Source organism: Callithrix jacchus, chromosome 11 (assembly GCF_049354715.1).
Source record: "Callithrix jacchus isolate 240 chromosome 11, calJac240_pri, whole genome shotgun sequence".
In the NCBI taxonomy this organism is placed as follows: Eukaryota; Metazoa; Chordata; class Mammalia; order Primates; family Cebidae; genus Callithrix; species Callithrix jacchus.
In genome coordinates, this window is record NC_133512.1 from 105695924 (window position 1) to 105720422 (window position 24499).

General features: G+C 42.1%; 2 protein-coding genes and 1 long non-coding RNA gene across 17 annotated transcripts in view; 2 read left to right on the forward strand and 1 right to left on the reverse strand.

Moving 5' to 3' along the window:
- DENND11 (DENN domain containing 11) overlaps nt 1-9971 on the forward strand; it is a 42130-nt gene extending 32159 nt beyond the window's left edge. For all 5 annotated transcript variants that reach the window (XM_078343610.1, XM_035254561.3, XM_035254563.3 and 2 more), the window contains 4 exons: nt 1364-1495; nt 1628-1778; nt 2433-2501; nt 3906-9971. In XM_078343610.1, coding sequence (XP_078199736.1) covers nt 1364-1495; nt 1628-1778; nt 2433-2501; nt 3906-4101 — 548 coding nt within the window. In that variant the 3' untranslated portion in view covers nt 4102-9971. The remainder of the gene's footprint in view (nt 1-1363; nt 1496-1627; nt 1779-2432; nt 2502-3905) is intronic.
- AGK (acylglycerol kinase) overlaps nt 705-24499 on the reverse strand; it is a 148235-nt gene continuing 124440 nt past the window's right edge. For 7 of the 11 annotated variants that reach the window (XM_035254575.3, XM_078343616.1, XM_002751928.8 and 4 more), the window contains 3 exons: nt 16893-16963; nt 14678-14762; nt 12101-13536 (listed from right to left, as the gene is read on the reverse strand). In XM_035254575.3, the coding sequence (XP_035110466.1) occupies nt 13402-13536; nt 14678-14762; nt 16893-16963 (291 nt within the window). In that variant the 3' untranslated portion in view covers nt 12101-13401. Of the gene's footprint in view, nt 2182-12100; nt 13537-14677; nt 14763-16892; nt 16964-24499 lie in introns of those variants that run through there. The other 4 variants (XR_013524200.1, XR_013524199.1, XR_004728168.3 and 1 more) reach the window with 1 other exon arrangement.
- Nucleotides 10014-12135, forward strand: LOC144578434 (uncharacterized). The gene is made up of 4 exons (XR_013524203.1): nt 10014-10153; nt 10971-11069; nt 11677-11756; nt 11984-12135. It is a non-coding gene; the product is annotated as an uncharacterized LOC144578434 (long non-coding RNA).

Consider the following 24499-nt stretch of genomic DNA (forward strand, 5'->3'; position numbering starts at 1 on the left):
GCCAGAGACGGGGTGCTGCTTAAATCACGAGCGCAGACACTACTTGAGTCTTTGTATCATTGACCAAATTTGGAAGAGCTTGGGTCACATCAAGAGGATGGGGTTTTGAGCCCAGGAGTGACCTGACTGGCTGTGAACAGTGGTGACGGTGTAGAAGATGGCTTGGATGACACATCAGTAGTCTGGCCAAAGATTAGGGTCTGGATTAAAGCAGAGAAGATGCATTCTAGATATATTTAAGAGAAACTGGATTAAACCCGTTGTCTCATTGGGTTATTAAAGGTTCTGACGTATGTGAGGTTGCAATGGAAGAAGAGTCTGGTATAACAAGGGTAGTGGGACCACCAGACGGGGGACTGAGGAGGAGTGGGGGACTGGCTTGATGAGGTTAATGTGGGACGTGACGAGGGTGTGCTGCCGTGAGACCTTCTCAGCAGGGGTGTTTGTCCACCCTGCATAGCTGGGTTGGGACCTGTGGGCGTTTGGGCTGGAGATAAAGATTTGAGGGCTATAGATTATACTTTCCCCAGGACGGCATCACCTGGGGAAAGTACAAGTGAGGAGGGGTGTGCCAGGCACAGGAGGTGGATCAGAAAGGTGGAAGGACAGAAAGGACTGGGGAGGAACAGGCAGAAGAAGGAACTGGAAGACACAAGGGTATAGAGGCTGGAGTTGTAACAAGGTCAAATGCTAAGCAAGACCAGCTAGACAAAGACTGAGAAATGTTTATTTGGTTTGGTAAGCACGTTGTTGACATCACCTTGAGGGGTCAGTTTCTGCTGTGGGACCCCAAAAGGCTTGCTACCTCCAGTGTCCTCAGAATGCCTGGACCACCTGGTTCCTGAGGCACCTGATGGCCTAGAGCAGGGGTGTTGAGGGAGGAAGATGGTCTAGAGCAGGGGTGTGGAGGGAGGAAGATGGTCTAGAGCAGGGGTGTGGAGGGAGGAAGATGGTCTGGAGCAGGGGTGTGGAGGGAGGAAGATGGTCTAGAGCAGGGGTGTGGAGGGAGGAAGATGGTCTAGAGCAGGGGTGTTGAGGGAGGAAGATGGTCTAGAGCAGGGGTGTGGAGGGAGGAAGATGGTCTAGAGCAGGGGTGTTGAGGGAGGAAGACGGTCTAGAGCAGGGGTGTGGAGGGAGGAAGACGGTCTAGAGCAGGGGTGTGGAGGGAGGAAGATGGTCTAGAGCAGGGGTGTGGAGGGAGGAAGATGGTCTAGAGCAGGGGTGTGGAGGGAGGAAGATGGTCTGGAGCAGGGGTGTTGAGGGAGGAAGATGGCCTAGAGCAGGGGTGTTGTGCCGCAGGCTCTGAGAGGGGAAGGGCAGTGGAGGCACAGACCCTCCCAGCTCACCGCCTCTGTCCCCACAGTGTACTGCTGCTGCTGCCTGGCCAACGTCTCACTGCCTGGCATTGGGGGCACCATTCCTGAGTCCAAGCCTTTCTTCTACGTGAACGTGGCTGACATCGAGAGCCTGGAGGTAGAGGTGTCCTATGTGGCCTGTGAGTATGGGGCCTTCCCCTCATTTTGCCCTCAGGTCCCAGCCCTGCTCCTCCCAGACACGGGCCTCCTGGGTGCCTTGCTTCCTGGTGGGGTCAGGTGGGTTCCCATCTCTCTAACCTTTGGTTCCACAGGCACCACAGAGAAGATATTCGAGGAGAAGCGGGAGCTGTACGACGTCTACGTGGATAACCAGAATGTGAAGACACACCATGACCACCTGCAGCCGCTGCTGAAGATCAACAGTGCTGACAGGGAGAAGTACCGCCGGCTCAATGAGCAGAGGTAGCGGCAGCTAAGGGGAGCGCTAGGGGCTCCACCCTCGGGGCAGCTCCAGCAAGGGGGTCTCTGCAAAGCCTGTTTTCTGCCTTCCCTGATGCATTTCTGCCAGTCTCCATGCTGCTCAGGATACAGATGGAAATGTAGGGAAGCTCGGCAGTGGAAGAGGCCAGGCTCCCAGTGTGCTGCTCTGATAGGAGGGGAGAGGTCCATGGTGCTGTTTTCTTTCTTCTCGTGGACTTTGGAATCTGTGGAAACTACCTTCACTGCCAGACGCTCTCCGCGTGACCTTTACATGTACCTGTGTATGCGGCTTAGAACCCTCTTGACTGAGCATCTTCATTGTGTCGACCGCTGTGTTAGAAGCTTGCTTACATGTATCTGATGCCATTTCAATCATTTGGTGATCCTGTGAAATAAATGTTATCATCATCATCCCCAATAGATAACTAGGAAAGATTGTTACTTGCCTAAAATTACCAGGGGCAGAACTGGCCCTGGACCCCAGGGATTTTGAGTCCAAACCCTGTGGATCCCTTACCTGACTGATGCTGCTTCCTGGGAGGTGGTGGCCCACTGAAGATGCCTGGCTGAGGCCTCACCTGTGACCAGGGTCCTGGCACCTGCACCGGAGTCTGACGGTGATCTCCTTCCCCACAGGCAGATGCTGTTGTACTCCCAGGAAGTAGAAGAAGACTACAACCCTTGCGAAGAGGACCTCTTTGTGCTGTGAGTCCTGGGGCCGTGGGCATGGGGTCTCCCTGAGGATCCCTTTGGCACTAACTGAGTGACCTGCATCCCTCTCTTGTCACTCACTGCGGGCCAGGGATGCCCTTTATTGCTGCCAAGGGCACTTCAAGCCAGGCTCCTTACAGAGGTAAACTGAGCCCTGAAATGCCACTGGCATGGGTCTGGACCCCCAAGGAGACCGGAGCTTTCTCCTGGACCTGCTGGAGGCCTATGGCATTGACGTCATGCTGGTTATTTCCCAGAGGACTTAGGGAAAGAAGCAGGGCCCTGAAGAGAAACAGGAGTCTTAGTGTCTCTTGTTGGGCCTTTACATCGAGGGTGTCCACCCCATGGAAGCTCTGTCTGTCCCTCAGGACTCAGGGACTTCTCATTTCCATTGCCTCCTTTGAATAGAGTAGGTCCTTGCACTGAGTATTACGGGATAATCTGACATTTTAATTCTTGAATCGAATGAAATCTCTTTGCCACGTAAGTGCAGGAGCCAGGGCCTTTACACCTCACAGCACTGGCTTCATTCCTTGAGAGCTGGGTGAAGTAGCTTCTGTGACGTGAACTGAATTCTCCCAGCTTCCTATTTGGCCTTCCAGGGGTGAGACTGGGGAGTGACACTTCTGGTTTGATGTTGAAAACTTAACTGTGGGCATTTCTACAAAGGTGCAGCACCTTGATTCTAATAGAGGACTTCCTAAAACCTATATCCTGTTTAGGTGGAGGGTATCTGAGACGAGCACAGCCACAGTCTCATCCAGGCATGACATGTGCCATTGTGTCTGAAATTCCTGAGCAGCCAGGACTGCTTCAGGCCCCGGGCCCTTTGCTGACCTGAGAGCTGTAGGGGACTGGACCGTCTAGTCTAACTAGTCGGTGAATGCTGTCCTGAAAAGGGCTTGCTTGTTCATAGAGCACTCTAAAGCCATGGCTTTTAAATCTTGATCTGTGCGTAACCTCACTCCTCCCAAAGAGTCATCAAGGGGAGAGCAAACACCCAAGGATAACGTTGGCTCAGGTTCATTTTGTTGTTATTGTTGAATTTTCACTTCCTCTTATGACTAAGCAGAAAGAGAAAAAGCAGAGTGTGGGGGCTTCTACCCTGGCTGTGTTTAAACCCCGGTCACTTCCCTCTTAACAGGAAAATGGATTTTTGACAGGCCGTCTTGCTCAGAGATTTCCCTGATGACACCATAATTAATGACAAATGGTTTCTTTGCTAAACGTTAGTAGCACTTGAATAATTAACTTTTACTCTCTTTTCTTCTTTTAGAAGATACCTTTGAATCCACTGAAAAGTATATTAAAACAGTGTAGTTTTGGTTCCTCATAAGTGGATTATCTGGTGAGCTTTTTTTTCCCCTTCCTTTCCTGTGTCTTGTCTTCTAAATGCAGGTTTTTCCTAGAACAAAACAACCGGATATTTCAGACTTTGTTGGAGGTGTCTGCCAGTCAAGACAAAACTCTGACAGCAGAGCATGCCCGGGGCATGGGTCTAGACCCCCAAGGAGACCGGAGCTTTCTCCTGGACCTGCTGGAGGCCTATGGCATTGACGTCATGCTGGTTATTGACAACCCCTGTTGCCCGTAGGAGGAGCCGACAGGACTGGGAGCCGCCTCACGTGGGATGTGAGCAGCCTGGAGTTCACCCCAGGCCCCCAGAGGGCCTCATTTTTTTTATTAAGTTGACACAAAGGAATATTGTTTATACTTTCCAACAAACATAATTTTTGCAATTTCCTTTCTGCCCTTTTCCCTAGAGGTAAGGTGAGATTGCCTTGGTTTTGTGTCCTGCCATGCTAGGATGTTGGAATCTGCCACTTTCTCCCAGAGCTGCTGGTCCTTTGGGTTTGGTCATATTTGTATCACTGGGAGTGGGCTGAGCTCTGGAAACATTGGGATGGACTCTTCAGAAAGTCTGTGTTGTCTTTGTCCCTCGATGTATTCGAGAATAAGACAACCATCTGTCCCATGTGGCCTTAGGTGTTCATCTGTCTAAAGGCAGAAACTAGACCAGATGATCTTTTAAGGTTTTTAGTAATTCTAGAAGTCTATGGTTTTGGGATCAAATCCCTTTTCTTGTTCATTAGGGCAACTCAATATCTTCTCTGTTTACTTGAATAGGGACCACACAGAGAGACAAAAGGATGTTTCTGACATCAAATGTGACTTTATCTTACAGTCAGAATGACAGAAGTTGCTTATCAGTAAGCTGAAAACTAAAATTGTAGAAACCTTCCTCAAGGTAACTTAATGGTGGCCATACAATGTAATGTTCCTCTTTCTCTGAACCCTTCTTGGGATGAATTAGTGAATTACTACGGGCTAATGGTGGCCTTGAGGCTTGCAAGCAAATTCATTTTCCAATTTAGTCTCTTAAGGGTTCACTGTGCTCTTGGAATAAGTTGGGTATTTTTAAAGGGTAAAGTTTGGCCATTAGAGGATAGAGCAGTTGAAGTTTGAGCAGGATAGAGAGGCCACTCTAAGTCGCTTCATCTGGCCGTGAGTTCACTGGAGGCATTAGTACCAACACCTCTGGGTCAACACAGATTTACGGGATTCCAGAATCTAGCAAGCGTCTGAGCTGGTTAACTCAGAGGTGGAGCATGATGCTAACAAGAGCATTTATCACTTTGGACCCCTCACAAACACACTTCTCTTTAGCAGAGGAGACATTCCTTAGGCTAAATAATTGGATTCAGGGACATAACAGATTTGTTAGAAAATGTGGCAGTGGTCACACCCAGGACACTGGTCAGGAACCCTGAGCATCAGCGATGGATTTATCCATCCTCCTCTGCAGTGCTCTGCTTTAGGCTGGGTCTCGTTGCTACCGGTTTGTTCTCTCTGGTTGGCCTTTGCAGGAGGGCAGCTTATGTGTTTGTCAGCCAGTTAGCCAGTTCCTGTGAGTCAAGTTTAGGCCTTTTTGGCCATGGTTGAGGATTTTGGCTTGGGATACCGGGTTGTTGACAACAAATAATTTCTTCCTCCTTACCCTTCCCACCTGGCTGTGTTATTGGAATAGCACCTCAATGAATACATCCATGTCTGTGACCCAGACCCAGCCAGACTAATGTACACAGCAGAGAGAAATAACATTCAAATGGTGGGTCACACACCTCATCCCAAGATAAGGTTCTTAGGGTTCATGCTTTATTCAAAAGTGTTTCTCACTATAGCTCCTTCATATGGAATATCAAAACTGAAGAAATTCATATGTGGAAATGCAAATAGACATTGATTAATGAAGGCAGCATCTTTATGTAAATATATAAATAAGTTTGGGCATTGAAATGTAAACTGTACAGCTACTACACTTCTCTGCACTGTGAGTTGCCATCATTTCAGTAATGTGTATGTTTACGAAAGAAAAAAAAAATCCATGTTTTGAGGTTGAAACCTCACCTTTTTTCTCCTTCACATGCAACCCTCTCCTCTTGCCTCTCAAGGGTTGATGGGTCCTTTCTAACTTAGGCCAAGTAATGGTTACTTTTCGTGGTATCCTGAGGCTCAGGTTGTTTTAAGCTGGGGGTAGGTGGTTAAGAGGCAGGAGTGGGGTGAAAGGAAAGGCCCGATTCTCCTAGAGGACACAGGAAGACTTCCTTTTTCTGGATTTGGGGAATCTGCCAGGAGGGCTGCTTTAGGCATTTCTGCTCCAAGCTTTCTGTATGCAAACATTTTTGTTTCCTGTGCTGTTTTAAACTGCAAGCTCGGAAGTGCTGGTATCAAGGTAGTAGGGTGAGAATGAAGTTCCTGTATTTTCCTTTGAATGGTGAGTCAGGGCTTCTGGGTTCCCTTAACTTGTGCTTGTCTAGGTAGCTTTCTGTCTCACATCTCCATGTGTTACCCTCCCGCTCATGTAGAGAGCCAGGGTATGGGTGGCCCCAGAGGAGAATGTGCCAGTGAGGCAGTGCCATATTTCAGGTCATAGGGGCCTTGGGCTCAGCTGACCCCAATGCAGAACTTCTCCCTTTAAGAGAGATCCCAAGAAATTGGTTCTTCCCTGCCTTGCCAGCTTCTTCAAAGGGCCAGAAATCTTGCTTAGAGTTTCTGCTTGGCTGAACAGCATGTGCGTTATCTCTTTGGTTACTTTTGCCACCGTTGATCATCCTCAGAGTATGTCCTGCCTGGGCTATGAAGTGGAGGCTGTGGCCTCCGAAATCACCTAAGGCTTGCTTTGTACCAGATTCTGCTCCCCCACATCAGAAATTAGCAGGCACAACCCAGGATCCTTTGCTGCCCATTCTCTACAAGGGGAATTCCACAGTGACAACAGAAGCTAGGAGCCATGTGGACCTGCTTTTCTGCCAGTCTTGAAATATTTTCTGAGAAGCCATCTGCTTTTGTTCAGAAGAAAGTGGTAAACATTGTTCACAGACTTCTAGGTCTGTAAGCTCTTTAGGGGTGGGCATGATGATTACCATTGACCTCCTGGAGCAGGGTTGGAAACCTGTGGTGTGATACCTTCTGCCACTATCTGCTGCCTGGCCTCAGCCCTCGCCTGCCTAAGCAGGCCTAGTTCTCCTGTGAAGCTTTAAGCCTGATCGCATGCCATACTGTGAATGAACCATGTGCTGGTTTGGAAATACTTGCTCACCTGAGATGCTGGCTGGGCTGCCCTATTGTTCCTGAATAAGTTAGAAGATCCCAGATGGGAGTGGAATCCATGTTTGGAACTTGTTGGTATCCATGTAAAATATGACACAGGCCTGTTAAAGGGGGTGTTTTCAATTCTGTAGACTCAGCAGATGATACTACTCAGTCTTTGGGAAAATGTCCAGTTGGCCTCTGGCTTAGGACTCTCCACAAGGAGTTAGAAATAGTGGAGCTTCTCTCCTACCAGACTAAAAAGCATGGGCCAAATTATGTGTTTAGAATTTGCTTGGGCTTTAAATGTGAAATATGCCCTACGCCTGGTAGAGACCATTCCAGTGTCAGTGTCCCACCTGGGACCTGTACGATCCTCAGTAAATTATGATTACAGTGAATTAGGCTTTTGCCTTCCATATCCATCATCTGTTACAGCATCTCTGCTTCCATCTGGTTAAGGGGAGGGAAGCTGAAATCACTGATGTATCAATAGAAGTAATTTAGCATAGGAACTTGCATTTGTAACTTATCTTGTTTTGTTCTACTTGAAAATCAAGAAAGTTAAGATAGCTCACGGTGCAGATGCTCCCAGATGCCACATGTGAAGATTTCTGACTGTGTGACTACTGATGATCTTTTGGCTAGAAGATAAATCGTAGCTAAATCATTGTTTTTCATTCTGGGGGCTATGAGGATGAATTTGCTATCAGTCTTGATACACTGAAAGCCATTCAAACACACTAAAAGATGAAATCACTCACCTTTAAACTCAGGCCTTCAGGGAAGCTTTTGTAAAGGGCAGTAATGAATTAGCCTTTCAGTCGTAGGACATCAACCCTCCTAGAAGAGGCAGAGACCCGAGGGACCATTTATTTCCTTTTGAAACTGCATATCCCAGGGACTGGATTGAGATGCTTTCTCCAGTCGCTGTATAGGTCAGCCTTGCAGAGGTAAAGGAAGAGTGGGCAGGTGGATGAATAAAATAGGATAATGCTCAGCTTGGCAGTGAACTTGCCTTATTGTGATGACAGTTCTAACACAGGCAAGAAAATTAGCATGGGGACCAATATGTGAGGCATGGGCTTTTATCTCCCTAATAGATCCCAAGCTAGTGGGCTTGGATTCTGCAAAATGGCCAGTGCTCCTGTCTTGTCCCCTGTACCTTATAGTTATACCTTGGGGTGAGAATCCTGCTGACACGTCCCGTCCTTTCTCATTTCAGGAGAACTCTTTTCTGATTCAGGTAGGGGGAGAGGAGGAGTTAAGGGCTCCATTTACTCCCAAGTCATGGATTTTTAATATTCCATTTTTATTACTAATATACCTCTGTTCCTAGAAGCTACTGGAGTACTGAGTGTTGTGGGAAATGGCTAACTGTGAATTAAGTTAATGTTTTTCTTATAAGAAATGGAAGTTTATTTTTTTATTGATATTACTGTGTGATGAAATGAGTATGCATATACTGAAATGGAAGGAAATTTTAAAACTATTCTAGAGGAAATGGGCAGTTTTGTAATTTGGTAGTGGCTGAGACCCCATAGAAGTTTTACTATGTAAATGATTTGGAATGAATAAGGAGATTGTGCTATAACATCTTGACAGCACTCTTTAGGAGGTAGACTTGACAGTCCTAGGAAGGTTGACCAACCTTAAGTAAAACTCTAGTACAAAAAAGGGTAAATGGCATCATTCTTTTTTTTTTGGGCCTCTTTCTTAACTGGAGAGAGGTGGGAGTGGGATGGGAGATTTATAACTGGCACTTTAATTCATTTTTGGAACTAGAATTTAGGGGCAGTTGGATGAAATTGCAAATTTAGAAAGGGAGTAAGAATTTTCTAGTGCTATAAAAAAGAAATGACAATGGAAAAAAAAGCCTTGCTTTCATCTTTTTAGAATTCTCAAATTTTAGCATACTGTGGGGCTTTTAGAGTTAATATGATCTAAATTCAGAAAATTTAATTTTCCTAGTAGGCCAGGTGTGAATTACTTATGTTTCCTGTAGAATGCTCATTTAGACTAATAATAAATTTACTTTGCTCTCTGAGGCCAGTCAGCGAGTGTGGGAGTGAGGCAGGATGTTTTAATTAGCCAGAGATGATCCATAGAGTGAACAGTTCACACAGAGGTCACTGAGTTGGATGGTTGTAAATGTATATAATGGACATTAGAATGAAAACTCCTTCCTTTGGGTAAACTAAACAAAAAGTATACTAAAAATTTTAAGATGATGTTACAAAAAAAAGTTTCGGTCTAATGTGGCCACAAAGATTGTTAAGTAAACAATGGTAGAGATTCTTGGCTTTGGAACAACCAACCTGGATGAGTGACTTCAGGGACGGAAAGCAAAATGAATTTCCTGTATTTACCCAAAGCTTGTTGACTGAATTTTTGTACAGGTCTGGGAAAATAAGCCTAAACAAATAGTTGTAGCCTTAGAAAAACTTTTCCCATTTCTTTCTAAGAATCAGCATAGCCTCCCTGTCGCCTTAAAGGTAAAACTCCTATTTTGATTAAGAACCCAGCCTAAGAATTATAGCAATACGAGAGACTGAATCTATTTTTTGTTTCAGGTATTTACCTCATATTATGAAATTGGTAAGACACTTAATAAATTTTGCCCTGAATACTGGTGTGCCCAGGTATGCCGTGCTCTCTGTTTCCAGTGGTGATAATTTTAAGACCTAAAGAAAGCTGGGGTTAATCCTGAAGCTAAGAGTAAATGTTTCTTGAATTGATTTTGTTCTGTGGTACAAATAACATCTATGAATATCATATCTGTATATATCTGAACCAAGTTGTGTGCAGAGAGGTTGACATAACTATATTTACAGAAAATGATTTTTACAATTAAAGTTCACATTTTAACATGAACATGTGTGCTGCAGTCCCTTCTCTAGTCCAAGAAATGTGGTTTGTGGTAGGAAGGAATGGTGGCCCACCCCACGAGCAGAGCTGTGGGGCTGAACCTGACTTCACTTACAGTCATGATGGAGGAGATTGGGGAGCTGCTACCTGTCCTCCTAGAAGCCACGATCAGGACAAACTTTCTCCAGGTAATGGGAAACAAAGTTGGGAATAACTACACCACCCAGAAGACCAGTTTAAAACTGTATGTATTTATTTGGTATATGTGTAACTTTTATTCTAAACTTTTATTTCATTTTTAACCTTTTGGGGAGTTGCAGTATTTATTTAGAACTGGTAGAGAGTACATTGCTGGCAGCGGCTCTATAAATCAAATGGCCTGGAATCAAAGCCGGGTTCCTACTTTCTGAGCTGTGTAACCATATAATCTTACAGACTGAGTATCCCTTATTTGAAATGCTTGGGACTTAGAAGTATTTTCAGATTTCACATGTTTTAGGATTTTAGAATCTCTGCATTATAAATCCAAAACCCAAAATGTTCCACTGGGCACTTCCTTTAAGCATCATGGTGGCAAAGTTTCAGATTTTGGAGCATTTCCGATTTTGCCTTTTCAGATTAGGGATGCTCAACCTGTAGCTACTTCCTAGGGTTGTTGTGAGAACTGATGTATCAGTTACGTGTGTGAAGCACTGGCACATAGGAATTATAACTGCATACAAATAGGTGCAAAGTAGCTATGAGGAAAGAAAAAAGCTTTATGTTAAGCTCTTAGAGAAAGCAACTACGGTATTTTTAACAAAAGTCATCTTTGCATTTGAGTGAAATTAACCTGTCAAAAAGTTTGTACTAAACAGAATCACCTGGAAAGGGAGGCTGACTTAAAAAATGCAGCCGCATCCCCGAACTGGGTTATTAGGTTCTCCTCCAGATAGCTCAGCATTCCAGCTTTGGGTGACAAGGCTCACTCTCTTTTAGTTGCATTGTTAAACATCTTCCATGCAGGCCTTACGGGCAAGGACAAGGCGAAGAACAAAGCAGTCAATAAGGAAACCAAGCCCTCACAGGAAAGAGCCTGAATCAAGAAACAAAGCTTGAAACAAGGTATATTTATATTTAAAACTGAATTAAGATTCTAATGTGGCTTCCATATCCTTCCCTAATTATATGTACCATTATGATTAGAACCAAAAAATGAGCACACACATATACACACTGGTAGCCTAGCAAAGAAGCCAGATTCTGCACTGGTCCTTGATACTGTTACAGAACCACGATATGCTAAATGCTCTCAGCTCAGGTGAAAACTTTTATTTTCATATATCACAGCATCCCTTCTCCCTACCCGTGGGTGGTATGGGATGAGTGATCTTTATGCTGATGTTTGCAACCATCTGTTACGTCTTTGCTAAAAGCAGAAATTTTACCATCCTGATGCTGATGTTTGCAACCATCTGTTACGTCTTTGCTAAAAGCAGAAATTTTACCATCCTGAAGAATATACAGTGTGAAATAAGAAGGCCTTACATTTTGTGATCTTCATTCATGGACTTTTCATAGCTGTTCTGTAATCCACTAAAGCATTGGTCGTGTCTCTCCATGGGTTGTGTGGGCATGGTGTATGTACTCTACCTTAAATGGGATCTGCCTGAGAGTAAGCCTGTGTAGCTCAGGCCTGCCAGCTCTGCTTCCTCCCTTTCCCCCCTCGCAGGCTTCCCTCATTGATCTTCCTGTGGCGCACTGCCCTCTAGAGTATAAGAAGAACCTCAGGGGCACTAAACAAAGGAAAATGTGAGTGGTAGGAAAAGTAAATGGTGAGAATGACAGGCTTGGCAAATCAGGGGGATTTCAGTTCTCTGCTTTCAACAACTAAAGGAGAATCTAATCAAGTTGTTAATTGATAGATCATTATTAATAATTCTTGATGACTGATAGAGCACTGTGATTTTTGTCAAAATTCCAAAGGAATTCAAAGAACTGCACAAAAATTGGTAACATACTTCTTTCTATTCCCATAGAATTTACGTGCTTACGTCTATAAAGAAATGAAACAAGGAATACAACTGAGGTTGAACCCCATCTCAGCTGTAAATAACATTCATGTACTCTTGGACAAATGAACTAATTAGGTTAAGGAACATTCTAATAAAACAACTTTTAATCATCAGAATTAATATTTTCATTATATACCAATAATGATAACATTTGTTCTGGACCTAAATAACAGAAGAACTAAAAAAACTTCCATTTATATTTTTTGTTGACAAGAAGATAATGGGGTGAATGATGAATAGATTACGTTAAAAGATGTCAGGCATCCTAGATTACATTATGACAGGACTCTTGGCTGAAAGTGGTATGGAAATACAGAAGGAGAAAAGCCAATTTAAAATGTTCAACTATAAAAAACTAGCTCATTTATTTTTATAATGAATGAAGGGTGTCAAATTGTTGATATTTAAATGGTACTGGATATGTTTAAAATAGTGATATAACAGTTTTTATTTTAAAATAACAATATTTACACAACACCAGCAAATACATACTTTGTCAACTATTTAACTTCCCATGAAAATTTTTAGATGGCAACTTAGATGGGTGAGGGGATACATGATTTTGCAGAATACTTTTGGGGGCACATGAGCAGAATACTTTGTGGACCACTGTTTTTTAAAACACTATTATTTCTCCAAGTATGGTTGAGGGACAACTTACAGAATCACCTGGGAAGGGTGGCCAACTTTTAAAAAATGCACACTCCTGGGCCCCTTCCCCAAATTGGGTTATTGGGTTTGGGGTGGACCCCAAATAAATTTTCAACATGCATCCCAGGTGGCTCTCATGCAAACCGTTTAGGAAGCACTACTTAAAAAAATAAAAACTAGCATTTTACAGTATTGTAGCCATGGCTGGAGGTGGAAACAACCTCACATACATTTCTGGACTGAGGATAGAGAACTGAAATAAAAGCTAAACAGAAGCCGGAGCTCACAAAATAGCAGCACCCATGGAAGAGCCTAGAAGTAGGAAAGGGTCACCAGGGAAGTAAGGCACTTTCCCCGGAATTACTAGCACGGTCAAAGAGCAGAACAAGAATGGGGCTTAGGCAGGCTAAGCCCACTGTGGGCCCTCCACTGTGGTTGCACTTCAGAAGAAATCAGAAGAAAGTCTTTTTCCATCTTGAACCAGCCTGAGGAAAGTTCGTGTTTAGGAGGGTCGACCATCACACCAAAATAAAACATGCGCTAACAAAGCCGATTGCAAAGCAGGTGACAGGGCACACTGGGAAGCACTGCTGGAGAGGGTAGAGGGGTACTTGCCTGAAAATGCCCTTGGGACCCTCTGACAACACTGTTGGGATGGTTGAGGCACCTGTTTCCTTTCGGTCCCACCGGTGGCCTAAAGTGTGGTCACAGAGCACTTATCTTCTGCCTGCTCACTGGGTGGGGCTTCCCAGCATCTCTCTCTTCCTAGGATCACAGAAGAACTGCAGCTTTCTGGGGAGCAGTTTCACCTCCACAGGCATTGCTTCATACTCCTCACTGTCGATGCTAAAAGAGCCCCCGGCTCCCTGGGGAGAAGAGAATATTCAGAACAGCTCACACCCACATCGTGGCCTGCTTGAATTGGAAGTCTCTCAACAGCACCAGAAGAAGTTCATTATGGGAAAATATCCTCTCTTGAGCATTATCCTAATGTTCTTTTACAAAAAAAAAAAAAAAAAAACTTCAGTGCCTACTATGCTTGGCACAGTGCTGGTTCTGGAAACATCCTAATTCTACCATCCACCAGAAAGGATTTACTTCCTTTTTTTGCCTCCTATCTCCTTCCAGAGTATTTTGGGATTTGAACATGGTTATAATTTTCAAATATGTATTAAAAGGCAAGGGTCCTGACACATCTTTAAGGAATTCATAAACATAATATAGTCCTATATTATGCTAATCCTTCTCAAATAAAAAGACAGCTAATTCTCTTATGACAAGCTATTATATCTGCTGGATCATTTTCATTATTCTTTAAGACTTGCTTAGCTTTACACCTAAGGTATGTCAACATTAATATCATTACAGGATCTATGAAAGCCATGCATTTAATTCAATATTTGTATCAAAACTGATGCCAGTCGCTATGGGGATACCTTGTGTTTATAGTCTTGTCTGAATATAGTAATATAATGGCCACATGTCTTCAAAGGCTATCTGAAAGGGCTCCTTTTTTCCATATTGCCAGCTGAATAACCTAACAATTCAGATTCTATTTCCATATTTTTTTCACTTATATAGATTATTCTAAGCATGGCATTTCATAATACAGAAAAATTCAGTGTTAAACTAAAAACATTCCAGATCCTTTGTAAAAAATGTTAAAGTAAAAGCCACTATTAACATTTGCCAGCTAGACAATTCTCTGTACATCTTCATGTAGTAAACTTCTGCATTTTTTACATACAGAAAATAAAAGCTAGGAGACCTAAAAATCAAGAACCTTGGCTCAAAAATGATGGGAGTCTTAAGGAGTCCAACTCTAAATCCAAAGGAGATTCTGCCATCCTTTTCAAGTCCCCCCTAATATGAGCCAGAGCCTGGAAAAATGCTTGCCACATAATACTAAGTGTAGATCAGCTAACAGGAAGGAGGGGACAAACAGAGGGGCAGGCCGACGAAGAATGAATCAAACACTGTGGGACTACCGACCCCTTCCCCACTCACCTCGGGGACAAGCAAAGTGCACTGGCTGGCTTGGAGACACTCCGTGCCCTCAGCATGCAGCTTGGGGTTCCTCACCTTTCGACTTCTGCGGGCACAGGAAAAAGCAAGCTTGAGACCAGTGATGGCAACTGCATTAGGTTGCAACAATGTAGCAATTCTTTCCCCCTTTTTTATGAGGTAACATAAGTGGACAGATGGTCTATTAAGCCACAAAGTTCTGTAAATAATTTTCCCAGCAGTGATTCTTACTTAGTATTTTAATACATTCTAGACTGAATGTAGAGAACTGCATGAAGTTATGACTTTTCTGAATTGTTTTTAAATGATTCCACATGTACCTAATTATTAGACTGTTAGTCTCAAATTTAAAAATTAGAATGAAATAAACTTTAGGAAAGGTGCTAAACTTCTGGTATTTGGTACTTGTGATTACTTGAAGGAGAAAATATTTCTACTCTAATGTAGACAACTAGTCTTAAAAGTTCTCTGGTGACTTCCTATCTGGGTCCCACTCCTGTGGATTCAACCAACTGAGGATAGACAATACATATATATTTGCATCTGTACTGAAAATGTACAGACTATCTTATCCCCTAGACAATACAGTACAACTATTCACCTAGCATTTACATTGTATTGGGTATTATAAGTAATCTAGAGATGATTTAATATGCACAGGGAGGATGTACATAAGTCTCCGCAAATACCATGCTGCTATATAGAAAGGAATTGAGAATCTGGATTTTGGTATCTGAGGGAGGTCCTGGAACCAATCCCCCAAGGATACCGTGGGATGACTGTATTTATAACACAGTCTACTTGGCATACAATATCTACCTTGACTAAGTGACTATGGAGTAAAATTTCCAGCACATATACACACACTCCACCTCATGTAGATATACCTGTGATAGCTAGGCAGGGGAAATACAGTAAAAGCTAATCCAAGTCAATTAGTCCATTTATCATTCATTAACAACAGTAATCCTACAAAACTATCAGAGTTTTCTACACAGCTTCACAGTGTTCTCTTCAGATATCCAGAGGAAATAGACATTACTTGATTTCACTTCCTGTAGAGACTAGAAGGACACTGTGGCCGCTGCTGGTGCTAACAGTGCAGAACATAGTGGCTTTGCCTAACCTAAGCAATAGAATTAACTGGGGTCTCTACTTCTGGATACCAGTATTGTAAAGGAATCTGAATATTGCTGGTCTCACTGGCCAGACTGTCAATGAAGGTTGTGTGATTTCTGGACATTCTGCAGAAGAGGATTTTCCCCTTCTTTTTCCTATCAATACAGCAAGAAAATCAAAGGCTGCAGAATCAACTATTCAGCCTCTGAAGAATTTATGCAAGGGCGAGAAAAGCAAACTTATGTGCCTATGTAGATAATGAAGTAGCCATGGAGACCAGGCCGTTGCAGCAGAAATGTGTGATCCCTAAATGGGCACGAGAGGGAGCTCTGAGACAAAGCACAGAAAAGCGGAGCTGAGCAGATTACCAGTTGGCATGGGAACATGCCAGCTCCTCAGATGCTCTGAAGGCCGGTGGAGGATTTATAGTATTCTTAACCAATAAAATTCTGGCAGAGGTAGGACTTAACAAATCACAGGACTTGGAAGAGTATTCTGTACTGGAAAAAGGCCTGGGAAATGTCCAAGGTACTCAATATCTTTTCCAGTTTTTCATAAAGGCCCCAGAAATAGGAGGACATGGTGGACTAACATAAACAGTAATGGGTACTGTGAAGTACTTCACAATATAAAAAGACTTTACACGCATTCTCTTACTCAAGACTGAAAGTCAGTCCGGAGATCGGCAGAGATGATCGTGTTATTCTATTCTGTAGATGGGGAAAGTATTCAGAGATGCTAAATGATCCAACTCGTGACATCAGTAAGTGGCAGAATCGAAATCTGCATTCAGCTCTTTGACCCTGAAACCAAAGTTCCTGATGCTATGTCATGCTCCATTGAATTCTTAGGTTTCCATTGAAAAAGACTGCTCTTACATTCTGAGCCCCACAAAATGAACAGTGATGTCCAACATAGGAGAGGGGCGCTATACATGTCAGCCCATAGTAAAGAAATGACATAAAATTTCCCAAACGAGACAAGGCTTTGGCTGGACTCTCAGACTTCATGCGCACTCTGAATAGTAACGTCTGAGAAAACCACAAGCCTCATTTCCCATGAACCCCAGTCCACTTACCCTATAGTTATAAAGTCTCCTTTGCTGATGGAGTCAGGTTCAATGCAGATGTTCATAAAATCTTCTTTGCTCTAAAAACGTTCAGAACATGAATGTCATTACTTTTTTTTTGAGACACAGTTTTCCTCTTGTTGTCCAGGCGTACAATGGCGCGATCTTGGCTCACCACAACCTCCACCTCTCGAGTTCACGCGATTCTCCTGCCTCAGCCTCCTGAGTAAGCTGGGATTACAGGCATGCACCACAGCTAATTTTTGTATTTTTAGTAGAGAGCAGATTTCTCCATTTTGGTCAGGCTGGTCTCGAACTCCTGACCTCAGGTGATCCGCCTGCATCAGCCTCCCAAAGTGCTGGGATTACAGCTTTGAGCCACCACGCCCAGCCGAATGTTATTACTCTTAAAATTTGGCTAATGCAGCCTGTTGCCATCCTCAGCTTTGACGGTTCATAGTTTGAAGCTATGCATAGTTAGGGGACTCTACTTGTAGTGACTTAATTTTAAACATATTTTCAGTCTTTTTTTTCCCAATAAGAGCTTTACTGAGGTATACTTTATAGAAAATTCATCTCCATTGCTTGGCTTTTTGTTACTATATATGCAAAAGAAAAACTCAGAGGGGGAGGTTCTGGAAGTTGTCACTCACTAGTACTCATGGCTGCTCTAGTCTCTAGGATTACTTCTCTTGCAGGCCAAGCTTTCAGCCCATCCCAGCAATCTCTGTTCTCTGTATGTCAGCTTCACATCAGAGCATGGAATCATCTGCTTGGCGTGGAGAGCCCAGGTGGTTGTGTTCCTTTAAATGCTCTACATGCAAATTTGGTGTGTAACCCAAGTTGAAAAACAGCAATCCATTTATTCTACGATAATGTTTAGAAACTTTGCATTTCCAGCCACAGAAAGCCCTGAATGATCTGAGCTACGACAAAATGGCTATAAAAACAGGCTTGGTTCTTAGACCACACCTCATAATTTGCTACCAGTCAGTGACTGGCCACACAAACCTGGCCTCTGCAAATCAGTCCCACAACTTCTGTGTCAGCTTCAATAGAGGTCTTGTTTCTTTTGGGGTAGTTCAAATCTGCAGGCCCAGGATAACCCACAGGCCTCTGGGAGCCTTAAAGCCTTTGCCTAAGATTAAACGGTAACTAACAACAACTCTCAACTAAGAATTACAGAACACAAAGTGGATGACTGAAAATTCACTTTTGTTCCACTACTTAGTGCCAGTCATGCAGCAGGAACTCACGGGGCTTGGGTTACGCCAGTGAACAAAACCCACATGAACTTCTGCCTACAAAGAACTTACTTTCTATTGTAGAGAGTGAAGGGAATAGATCAATCATAGTAAAGCAGTAAATTATAGACTGTGTTGGAAGATAAGGATACCACAAATAGATTGAGTATATTAGAAAATAAGACCAAAGAAGCAGAGCAGGGAACATGAGTGGCGCTGATGGCAGTGGCTGCATTATGGAAGGGGGTCCATGGAGAAGCCTGCGAGCAGAGGCCTGAAGGAAGTGAGGGAGTCAGCGATGTGGACATCCAGGGCAGTGGTTCTCAAACTTTAGCAAGTGTCACTGGAGAGCATGGTAACACTCAGAATCTGGTTTTTGTTCAACTAAAAATATATATATATATATGTTTTTTTTAAACTCAGACTCTGGCCCATCCCAAGTTTCCGGTTCAGTAGATCTGGGGTGAGGCCCATGAATTTTCATCTTGGGCAACTTTTACTTGATACTGATGTGCTGATCTAAGGACCAGACTTTGAGAACCCCTAATCCGGGGATAAGCAATCCACACAAGGGGAACTACTGGGGCAGAGGCCTTAGGGTGGTATCAGGGGAAATATCTGACAGGAGCAGGGAAGAGCAAGGAAGCCTGTGTGGCTGGAGCAGAGCAAGTGACAAGGACAAGAAGCGAGGAATACAGAGGGAAGAGAAGCTACATCAGCAGGACCTCATAGACCATGGCGAGGAAGCTGGCTTTTAGGCTGAAGCAGAGAGCCACTGGAGGGTTCTAAGGAGGGAAATATGTTCTGGCTTCATTTTAGCCAGAGGATCACTCTGGCTGCCATGTTGAGAATTAAGACAGGAGTAGTACTGGAGAGGGATACAGTGGGGTAGGAATTAACATTATAAAGAAATGTGTAGGAATGGCCCGGGGTTCAGGAGCTCCCAGGAGCAGTGATCTCTGGGCTGGGGGGTGAGTTAGAGAGGAGGAGGAAGAATGGGTTAAAGCAGTGATGACCAATCAGGAGGACAACCACCAAGTCACCAGGCCCAGTGTACAAGGGAGGAAAAAAAAGAAAACAGCTACCGCTTAAAGGCTGTGGGGAAGGCAGGGCCCAGGGGAGAGCCACACTGCAGCTAGAGCAGGGGTCAGGAAACATTCTGTCAAGAGCCAAAGAGCGAACACTGTAGGTTTGCAGACCATGAGGTCTCTCTCACAGCTACTCAGCTCAGCCATGGTGGCGTGAAAGCAGCCAGAGACAACACAAATGAATCAGCATGCTGTGTTCCAGTAAAATGTTACTTACAGACAGTGAAATTTGAAGACAATTTTCACATGTAAAAGAATAATACTATTTTTTTAATGATTTAAAAATGGAAAACACATTGTTAGCTTCAAAGCTGTACAAATATGGCAGCAGGATAGTCAGGCCTGTGGTTTGTCCTTTGCTGACCCCTGTTCTAAAGCTTTGTTCTGGAGGCGCAGTTCAGTAACTAGTTCTCTGGAAGTGAGCCTTTAGCTTTGTTAACGGTGAACAGGGCAGCCTTTAGAATTAATTTTGACTTACTAGTGAGGCAATAACTTTCTGAGGCCACTACCCATGTCTGAAGAGGATTTTCTACTTTAATTGGTTCAAACATGAACTATTCCTGGCTTTGTGAGAGGACTGACTCTCCTGAGACTGTCCCGCCTGCTCCTCATTGGTAACTCAACCTCCGGTCCTGGGTGGCAGTTTCTCACATGCATGCACCTGTCAATACTCAGCTGAAGATTCCAGAGAAAACCTCCATAAACCTCTAGTTCAGTTCTGGGTGCAGCTCTCCTCTCCATGTTGCTCTATTGTATTCTGCCTTACAATTCTAGCTGCCTTGATTTCCCAAAATTTTCAAAGGCCACCTCAACTGAGGGAGGCCATGGGATCTGTGTGGGCGCCCTCTCCGTAGGGTGTGGCCTCTCTCCAGCAGTCAGCTGGGGCAAGCATCAGGCTCACCATGTTTGATTCCCTGCTCTCTGGAATCATTGTCCAATGTCACTTGTTTTATACCAACGTCTGGCAACAGTTGTTCCATAGATTTTGTCCAATTTTTTTTTTTTTTTTTTTTTTTTTGAGACAGAGTCTTGCTCTGTCACCTGGGCTGGAGTGCAGTGGCACAATCTTGGCTCACTGCAACCTCCGCCTCCCGGGTTCAAGTGATTCTCCTGCCTCAGGCTCCTCAGTAGCTGGGATTACAGGCGCATGTCACCACACCTGGCTAATTTTTGTATTTTTAGTAGAGACGGGGTTTCACCATGTTGTCAGGCTGGTCTCAAACTCCTGACCTCGTGATCTGCCCCCTCTGCTCCCCAAAGTGCTGATATTTCAGGAGTAAGCAACCACACCTGGCCGATTTTGTCAATTTTTAAGGTGTTTAAGGTATAAAGCTGGTGGTTTTTGCTCCATCTTGGCCAGAAGTCTCACATTAACAATCAAAAATCAATTCATTTTGTTGCTTTGACAGATTAAATGAGGAAACTTTATTATCTCAATAGATGCTAAAAGGGTACTTGATAAAATTAAATATTTAAGATATTTAACATGAAAGATAAAATTGCTTAGCAAACTGGGAATAGAAAGGAACTTCTTTAATCTGATAAAGGGTATCTATAAAAAAAGAAAACACATTAAATCCAAGAATGAAGCAATGAAGACTTTCTATATCAGAAATAAGAAAGACGACGGGGACTCCTGTTACTGCTACTTCTGTTCAACCTGTGCTGAGGTCCTAGCCAGTGCCCTAAGTAACGTGAAGAATTGTAAGGATAAGTATTTGAGAAAGAAAACAAAACTTGCACTATTTGCACTGGACATGACTAAATCTATAGAAAATTTGAAAGAATTCACTGAGAGAAAGTTAGAATAATAACAATTAGGTTGCTGATTCAGCATTAATATAAAAAATCAATTATATGTTCATCTACTAAATCAGATAGAAAATGAAATTTTAAGAGAGATTACTTAGAATAGGCCAAGTACGGTGGCTCACGCCTATAATCCCAGCACTTTGGGAGGCTGAGGCGGGCGGATCACCTGAGGTTTGGAGTTCAAGACCAGCTTGACCAACATGGAGAAACCCTATCTCTACTAAAAATACAAAATTAGCCAGGTGTGGTGGTGCATGCCTGTATTCCCAGCTACTCGGGAGGCTGAGGTAGGAGAAATGCTTGAATCCAGGAGGCAAAGGTTGCAGTGAGCTGAGATTGCACCATTGCACCCCAGCCTGGGCAACAAGAGTAAAACTCTGTCTCAAAAAAAGATATTTAGAATAGCATAAAAAATTAAGATAACTGGGAATATATCCAGTGAGATATAGATATATTGGACAGGCTATTCTAGAGAAAACTATAAAATTTCAAAGAACTACATAAATGAAGAGATATACCCCATTCATATGCTACAGGAGTCAGTACTGTAGAGATGTCATTTCTCTCCAAGTTGATCTATGGGTACAATGCAGTAAGATCAATATTATAACATTTTTACGTGGAATTTAATAAAATAAACATTCTAAAATATTTATGGAACTCAAATGAGCTAAGAATAGCCAAGAGACTGTTTTAAAAAAAGAGAAAAACATAGTGGAACTTATAAAACTATAATTAAGAGAAGCAGAGTATTAGTACAGGCATAAGAAAATAGAACAATAGAAGAAAGAGACCAGAAACATTTACACATATATAGACATGACGTACGGCAGGTTTATTGAAGATCAGTGGGGGGAAATGGACATTTCAATAAATGGTGCTTGGACAACTGGCTTTCTATTTGGAAAGAACATAAAGTTGGAGCTTGACCTCCATCAGTCATAAAACTCACTTATAGGTAGGTGGGAGTATTTCCTTTTTAAAGAAAAACGAAACTACACATTGCAAAGCTTTTCACCTATTTTTTTCCCATATCAATAGATAGAAAATAATACATATATAAAATAGATATGATTTTTAATAAATGTACCAAAATATATTCGGTCTGATTAGTTCACTGCAAATATTTTACTCTTATAAATCCAGTGAGCATAGTTGTGTAATTTTCACACATTCCACACTCCTACAGCTTCTTTCATACACTGAATGTGCTGCTTTTAATAAGTGAATATTTTGAGCTATTACATGGCAACTACACTGTCTTTAAATATTGTATTGCATTTGCTTTTATTTTTATAAAGAATTGTGCAAAAAAGAAACAAATGAATTTGCTGCTCCTAGTGATAAGAAGCACAGTATCATATACTTTTATAATAGGCACAAAGATAAAAAGCACTTGGCACTGTGAATGTGGCTAATCTTGAGCGCAGTCACATACTCACTGAACTCAATCCATTTATTGGTACTCAGTCATTAGAGAAAAGAACAATAGTAAAGAACATGAACAAAATGCTCGCAATACATATTATAAAGAAGATGTATAATTAGAAATTTTCTCTGGAACAGAATCTCTTTTTTTTTTTTTTTTTTTTTTAGCATTCATATATCCACTTTCACCAATGTTTTCAGATTTCCATTATGTAAAAAAGGACTGCCTACATTATATATTCATCAGATTATTTCAGTAGGATAAATTCCTGGAAATACAGTTAATGGGGCAAAAGGTATGCATATATTTTAGACACTTAATACATACTACACCAAGTTGCTGAGACAGGATGTTCCAATTTATAGTCCCAGCAGAAACATATACCACCACTAAGCTTTTAATCTATAACATGCTTTTTAGTCATAATTCAATGTTATTATTTAAATTTGCACTTCTTTGAAGAAATCACCTTTTCTGTCTCCTTACCTATAAAATACAGATAAAGATCTACCTAATAGTGTAACTATGAGGATTACATAATATTATGTAAAATTCTTAGGACAGTGCCTAGCATGCAGTAGTCAGCAAATATAAGCTATTTTCTCATATGCTTATTTCTTTTATGCATTTTCTATTGTTACCCTTTGCTCACTTTTTATATTAGTCCTTTGCCCATTTCTTATTGCTTTAACCTAAGAGCTTGTTATAAAGAAAGTGAATTCCTGGTTTATCACACGCTAATATTTTTCCCAATATGTAATTTAAAAGTTTGTTTAGAATGTCTTTTTAAATAAAAAGACAAATGCATCAGTATGATTTCTGCCTTAGATGTCATGCTTAGAAAGGCCTTGTCCTCCTTAAGTTTATACTGATAATCACTTAGATTTTATCCTAATACTTTTTTAAAATTTCAAACTTTTATTTTAAGTTCACATATGTAGGATGTGCGGCCATGTTACATAGGTATAAACATGTGCATTTACCCTAATACTTTAATGATTTTATTATTTTATATTTAGTTCTTTAATCAAACTAGAATTTTTTTACAGGGTGAAAGGAACTATGTTTTCCAAATGTTTTTCAATGGACATATATTACTTTTAAAATTAGAAAACAACTAAATCCTCTGAATATTAATATTAGAATCAAACTTCTCATTATATTAATACTGGAATCAATCTTATCACTTTATTCCAACTCCATCTGCTAATTTTCAGACTGGCCTAGACAACTGTGAACAGACTACTTTGATCTGCATAAAAGCTGAATGTAATTAGTCCACAGTTAACAGTTACTTTCCTATTGGCATTCCCATTAATATAAATTACCAAGGTTTTTATTATACCAGGGTCAGTAAACTTTTTCTGTAAGTGACCAGCTAATAAACATTTTAGTCTTTTGGGCCATACAATCCATCAAAACTACTCAGCTCTGCCCCTGTAGCACAAAAGCTGCCACAGACAATATATTTGTGAATGAATATGGCTGTGCTCCAATAAAACTTAAAATCCAATTTATGGATACTGAAATTTGAATTTTACATATTTTTCTGTTCACAAAAACTATTCTTTTGATTTTCTTTGCATCATTGAAAATTAGAAGATTCTTAGTTTCTGGGCTATACAAAAACAGGTACCAGACCAGTTTGCCAATGCCTGCTTCATTTCAACACTTTTTGGTGTATTGTTATGGCGGTACCACCCAACAGAATTTTCTGCGCTGATGGACAGGTTGTATACCTGTGATTTCCAGTACAGTGGCTACTAGCCACATGTGGCTGATGAGCACCTGAAATGTGGCAAGTGTGACTCAGGAACTAAGTTTTACTTTTATTTAATTTTAATTAATTTAAATGTAACTGGCCATGTGGCTAACAGCTACCATATGGGATAGTGCATACCTACAGATTGGACCTAAATAGAATCATATGTAGATATAGATACAGATGTATGTGTGTGGCTGTTTTTCTTCTGAGGATCTAAGTTGACATAATTAATATAGTCACAAAAATAATAGCTATTTACTCAAGTAAAAGCTCCACAG